Source organism: Egretta garzetta, unplaced genomic scaffold (genome assembly GCF_000687185.1).
Source record: "Egretta garzetta isolate BGI_Z169 unplaced genomic scaffold, ASM68718v1 scaffold638, whole genome shotgun sequence".
In the NCBI taxonomy this organism is placed as follows: Eukaryota; Metazoa; Chordata; class Aves; order Pelecaniformes; family Ardeidae; genus Egretta; species Egretta garzetta.
In genome coordinates this window covers 283041-289711 of record NW_009260676.1, presented here as the reverse complement: position 1 = coordinate 289711, position 6671 = coordinate 283041, and the positions used below count along the sequence as shown (strand labels likewise).

The 6671-nt window shown below is 50.2% G+C and overlaps 1 protein-coding gene across 1 annotated transcript in view; it reads right to left on the bottom strand.

Moving 5' to 3' along the window:
• The window catches only part of TNIK (TRAF2 and NCK interacting kinase), a 159386-nt gene that overhangs the window by 32760 nt on the left and 119955 nt on the right, over positions 1-6671 (bottom strand). The window contains exons 15-16 of the mRNA XM_035901178.1: positions 6537-6649; positions 1356-1520 (exon numbers count right to left, since the gene is read on the bottom strand). Of these exons, the coding sequence (XP_035757071.1) occupies positions 1356-1520; positions 6537-6649 (278 nt within the window). The remainder of the gene's footprint in view (positions 1-1355; positions 1521-6536; positions 6650-6671) is intronic.

The window sequence follows — 6671 nt, the reverse complement described above, 5'->3', positions numbered from 1 at the left end:
GAAACGATAATAAATAATAATTAATTAAAAAAAAAATCGTCAGGAATTCTGAGGCATAGATGGCTTTAAAAAAAAAATCTTGAGGCATGAGTTTCTATAGGTCTAGGTAGCCCCCATCCCATGGATCAACCCTAACAGACGGATCTAAGGGTTACGAGCAAACGGAATGCTGACATCTGTTTTCGGAAATCTCAGAAATTCACAAAGTTAGAGTTTGTGAAATCAGAGCTTCTTCCCAGGAGCCTGGGAAGCCGCGCTTCTTTGGGGTTGTAACTTTTATTTGATATTTCCACGTACGCGTCTACGTGCACATGTACACGAATCATGCGTGTATGTGCATGCACGCATACGTTTACATGGGTCTCTGGGTTTCAAACAACCTTCTCATTAATATTTTATTGCCAGACAAAAGGCTTTGTAGCTGTTGACAACACAGGTCGTCCAAAAGGTCACTGAAAAGTGTCTGGTCAGTCAGAGACATTACAGTGAGGCGGGTTTTTACCCACTTTCCCAGCGTACACAGACCACGTACATTGGGGAAAAAAAGAGCTGTATGTTTAAGGGCTTTCCTGCACGTATTTTGTTTAAGGCTGGTGTTGCGCTGCCGACCTATAGGCGCGCATACCGCACGCGGAGGGCACTTAGTCGGCACATTTTCCCATAGAAAGCCCACGTGGACATGGAGCAAAGGCTTTGTACTTCCCTCTGAAATGCCTGCTGGAGGCTGCGGATCTGCGGGAGCACTTCCAGGGGCTGGACCAGAGCCAGCACCGACGCTCGGTGCAGAGCTTTCGGTGGCAGAGTACTTACAGACCTCGTGGCTGGGAGGAATTTTTAGATGGTCATGGTGATCTATGCCCTCTCCAGATGTGTTTGTGACTGATGTCAACTCAATGGAAAACCAAAACAAAACCTTGAATTAAAGCGGCAAAGAAAGCAAAACCTCTTTCTGATGATCCTCAGCATCAAAGCGTCCCGGGTCTTTTGTACCAGGCGCTGGGGTTTTTTTTTTTTTTAGTCCTTGACATAAACCAGATCCAAAGAGGAACAGAGCAACTGCCACACTGGACCAGACCAGCGGTTCCTCTCGGTCCTCCAGCTTGTTTCTGGCAGTAACCAGTACGTGATGCTTCAAAGGAAGGTATAAACCAGCGTGATGTTTCTAGCACATGGAGGTGACAAGAGGAATCCACTCATGAATGTAGATGCTGCTCTTACTCACGAATACACTTAAGGCTGAGAAACCAGGGAGCGAGACACTATTTCTCTCTAATCCGCTCTTTTTCTCGTTACCTTACCGGCACCCCCAGCGTCCCGGCTCCGGTAGGTGAGCCTGCCGGGGGGAGCACCGTTACCTGCGGGTCCACGGGCCGGAGCAGGGGTGGGGTCCGGGCTGGCTGCACACCGCTGATGCTGAAAGACTCCGACCGAGGAGGCAGGTTGGGGTCAGAAATCCTGTTGGCCACCTTATGGGGCATGGCCGGCGAGCTCTGGCGATTGAGCCGGGAGCGCTCCTCCACCTGCGGTGAGACGGGGAGAGCGGGCGAACGCCCTGTAAAAAGCCACTTCCAACTGAAAACCACAGTATGCATATATATATATGACAGGACAAGGGGTGATGGCTTTAAACTAAACCAGGGTAGGTTTAGACTGGATCTAAGGAAGAAATTCTTGACACTGAGGGTGGTGAAACCCTGGCAGGGGTTGCCCCGAGAGGGGGTGGAGGCCCCATCCCTGGGAACATTCCAGGCCAGGTTGGCTGGGGCTGTGAGCAACCTGATGTGGTTCAAGGTGTCCCTGCTCCTGCAGGGGGGTTGGGCTGGGTGGCCTCTAGGGGTCCCTTCCAACCCAAAGCGTTCTATGATTCTATATAGGAAGCTCCTTGCTCTGTAGGTGTATCGTATACATTGTACGGTTGTGGAATCCAAGTTACCCAGCAGACTGTGCAATAAACACATTTTAAAGATAACGAAAGGAGTATTTGTATTTACACGTGTAATTAATCTCTGAATATGGAAAAGGCAACATGCCTCAGAGAGGTGTTTCTAGAAATGGCTCCTGAGAAGCTCCTGCTTCTCCTCAAACGTATCTTGAAGGAAGAGGACCCTTTTCCTTCACTACTATAAACACCATAAGGAGTGCTTTTGTTTGATCTGAATAAAAGCCTAAACATGGCAGCCAGAAAATGGCTGGCTTTGATCTAGATTTAGCGAGTCTGGCACCTTGTCATGTATGGAAGGGGAAAAAAACCTCTATTACTGATAGAGAAATAAACCCAAAGCCCACTGCTTTCAGTTACCCTTGATCAAAATGCAGTGGTTTTAGCTAACCCATATGTACTTTAGCAGGGGGGTTGGACTGGGTGATCTCCCGGGGTCCCTTCCAACCCTTGCCATTCTGGGATTCTGTGATGTGCAATCTGGGTGCTCCTGCAGTCAGCCTGCATGCATTGATATTCATGCAGCATAGGCTATGCAGAATTTTGGTACCTCGAGATCTGACGTATATTTTCATTTACTTATCATTAACATGTTAAATACCCTTAGCATGTCTCGATTCCACCAAGTGCAAAGTGTTGTTAAAAGGCCATCTTTAAAACAGGTTTGCTTGGGAAGAACCACAGCTCTTCTTTAAGTAAATAAATACGCATAAAACAAAAGAGTCATTGTATTACTAAAAATGAATCTTTTCCTCTTTCAGATACTGAGCAGGAGTCAGAGTAAAATTCAGGTGAGAGATCTGTGTTAGGGACTCTTTCCTTTCTAGTTCATGAGGGACCGCCCAGGCCACTGCAGTGTCCCAAGAGGTCACCACAACTTCCCCAGGCGCTGCCCGCCAGCCAGCAGAGGCCGTGCAGAACTCGGTTCAGCGATGCCCACGGGAGTGGACGCAAGGATGGGAAGGAGAGCAGGGCGGGAAGGAGAACTCCCTCTGAACAACGAGCAGCGGCGTGAGTGCTGGGTCACAGGCCGGTCCGGTACATCTCCGTATCAGCCAAGCCTTGGCATGAGCGACCGCAGGCAGAGATGGTGCCGCCGCCAAGTCCTCTGGCTGCGTGCAGGCGCTCTCCGGCACGCTGCCAAGCCGTAATGCGCGGCTCATTATGGAGGACTGCAAAGCTTGCGTGGAGGAGAAGGCAAGAGAGACATGAAATGGGGATGGATGTCTGTCTACCGGGAAGGAGAAAGGCGCTTGGTTTTCCCACTGCCAGCATCTCCTCACTTTGTTGCACCCGCACAGCAGGGGATGCTCTTGGGACTCCCCAGCTGTACCTCGCGGAGCCTTACTGGCTCCACCATTAAGCAGAGAGGGGGAAAAAGCAGCAAAACCCTCCAGGAATTCATCATTGCTCTGGTTCCAGCCATCTCTAATTGAACTCAAGATTCCCCTCAAACGGGAAACATACCTAGAACCTTCTGTGCCGGTCCCAGTGGAAGGCTGCTCATGTTTTTATACATCACTTCAAAGCCAGAGAAGGATAAAAGCCATGGGGACTGAAGGAGGAGCTGACGTGCGCGTTGGCTGCTGCAGAGAACAGCACAGCTCGTGACGCACGCTTGAGCCCCCAGCCCCTGGGCAGCTCTGAGCTGCGGGAAAGCACCGCAGGGCCCAGCCGCTGCATGGAGAACACCCGATTAAACCCATCCCCTCCTTTATGCATGGTCAGGTATGGCATATACCTGCTCAAACCTGTCCTTCTGCTGACCATGCTGCCTTGTCGCCGAGAAGTTCGACCTGGCTATCTGCATCGCTTTGTTTAGCAAACGCCGGTCCGTAACAGAACAGTCAGTAACGGAGAGAGCTGCTAATTACAGTACTACTGCTTAGAGTGGTAACGCCATGTCCCTGGCTGGATCATCAGAAGGTCCCACCATGACGTCCAAAAAGGTCCTTGACTCTAAGAAGAGATATGCCTGGGTAAACAGGGCAGGTCTGGGACAGCACCCAAGCTGTAGCCCAAGTTGACATCCAGTGGGGATAACCCTTCATGCACAGGAAGATGAGCAGAAGGGACAGCAGGTGGGGATGTGCATCCATGTGTGTTGGCGGGACTATCTGATCAGACTGTTTTGTTTAGCATAAAAGAAAAAAAACAACCCTTGACTGTGCTCCGGGGAAGGTATGAAAGCTGCAGTACAGCTGGTTCCTAACCCAGAGCTTTGCCTTCACCAACAGGCCAGTCCCTTAACAAGGGGACACAGGGACACAAGCCACAATGAGAGTGGCCACGGCCTCACCTTTACGCCTTACCCCACGTCTGCAGGGTCCTGGAGTCACCATGTGGGAGGTGGGAAATTAAGTGCGTAAGGGAGAGGTGGGAGAAGCAGAGCGGGGCACAGCATGAGGAGAACTCAGCTGTGGTGATCAAGCTCCTGAGAGAATACTTGAGACCAAAGAGCATAAAACCATGGATGGTATGGGATATCATGCAAAACCCTCAGGGAATACCCCAAAAAGCACTTCAGAGCCCCCAGAAATTGTAGGCTGAGCACCAGACTTGTCTTTTCCTTCTTCCCAAAGGAAGACAAAGTCTCAATATTTCTGTTCAATTAGCAAGCATGGGTTGGGTATGGAAACTGCTAAACTACAGCAAGAACTACAGTAGGCTGATTAAGTATCAGTGCAAGTCTACCTGTGTAAGCCAGCAAGGATGGTCCTTCAATATATGCGGCAAAGTAGCCCATTTGTGGACAATGCAGTAGATAAAATGGGATGAAGGCAAGAGGAGTAGTTTTGGGGAGTTCCCAAGGGTGTTGGGCCAAGGCAGTACATCAGACTGCTGGACTCAAGAGGATAAAGATGCCACAGTCGCTGCTTTGAGCATTTCATCAGAAACTGGACAGAGTGACACAGGTAAAGACTAAAAGGTTTGGAGAGCTAATTGGTGGAAGCTGGAGATGTTTCCCAACAACAGGAAACCTCATCTTCCCTCTGATTTCAGCAAAAAGGCATGAGGCCACATTCTGCTGCTCTTATTCACGCTGTACAGTTCCCAAGGCCCTGCTTCCAGTGACGGCAGCAAAAAAACAAAAAAAAAAAAAAAAAAGAAGACACCTCCCCCAGGAAGAAATGAGCCTTTGTTTGAAATGGAAAGCTTAAATCCAGCACTTTTCTCCTTCAACCCAGATAAAGAAGAAGATTCCTTTTTATGTATCTTTGTTACAGTTTTGAAGACAGCGCCAGAGGTACTTTAGCAACGTTCTAGAGGATTTATTTAAAACCAGGCAATGGAAGACAGAGTTTACTCCCCTTTTCCTGCCTGCTACCTACTCTCAGCCCTTCTGCAGATGGACAGCAGAGACCCAGCTCTGCAGAAAGGCGCAGAGGCACCGCCCCAGTGGCTCGGCACATCTGGAACATCTCCTCTGCAGACCCACCTACCAAACCTCTTCTTCCACTGGAAGGGCTCGAGAATGATGCTGCAACTCCAGGAAAACGTGTCTCCTGGTGCATCGCCTCCAAAAGACTCTGAAGACTATATCGGGTGGGAAAGGAGGAGAAACTCAAGGGAGTATAAAGCGGTGAAGAGAGTTTTTGACATGCACACCTATCTCTGAACTGCTCGTATCATTGGCCTTTGCTTAGCAATTGGATAGGCTGATGGGATTTCTGGAGCATCTGATGCTTGCAGCACTGTGGATGCAGCTAAAGGCTGTCAAGAGGAAAGACCAGGAGACAGCTACATGTTGGACGCACATCACATCTCTGCCAGGACTAAAGGGTGCCAGACATTTGGCAGCAGAGCAGTGATGCTGCTTAGTAGGAAGAACAGGAGAGTTATTAAAAGATCTTTCTGCCCAGGATTAGGGTTACAAAATTAAACCAACTAAACACAAAGACATTTAGAAAAAATAATAGCAAGAGTGGGCACCAGTCTTACTGGAGCCACCCCAAAGAGATTGAGGAGAAAGAGTTTGCACACGATCCTGCAACCGCACTGCAGACGATGCACGTCTTCATCTTTTCAAGACTATTCAGCCAGGCAATAATTAATATTCCAGATCTCACAATTGTTACAACAATTCCCTCTCTTTGCTGGAGAGAAAACGAAAATCGGCAACGTGGCTTGCCTTCCTGAAAATCATGAAAGAAAAGCAACACCCTGAGCAGGGGAGGAAAAGCTGCCTGGTCCCTGTTTGATTATGGGGAACTGAATTGTGCTCAGCAAGGAACCCTGCACAACCACCCTCCGCATTCGCCCCTGACCCCCAGCAGACTTGTGGACGTGCCAGGAAGGAACATCAGGAGCTCCCAGCACATCCACAAGTGCCCAGCTATGGGCCGAAGCCCTCCAGGAGGGATCCATCCTCCTCCTCCTTGCATGCCCTGGTGGGAAAAACCTCTTTCCTCCACTCTCCGTGCTCTCACAAACATACATGCGGACGCACGCACGCTGCACAGAGCTGAGCGCGTTCCCAGTGCAGCTACTGGCATCTGCTGGGGGCTGACCCAGCACCGCACGTATTTCGGACCCACCTGCGCGCCCAGCCCCGCGGATGCAGACAAGCGTCAGCGCGCTCCTCGCTCTCGCCTACCTCCTTGGCCCATGCTGGTTTCTCGCTGGCATTTATCCCTTCTTTGTAATGGTAGAGGGGTTTCTTCTCTGCCGGCCTCTGGTCCTGCCGCTGCTGCTGCTGCTGCTGCTGGGGGGGGGCACAGCAGTTCCCCCA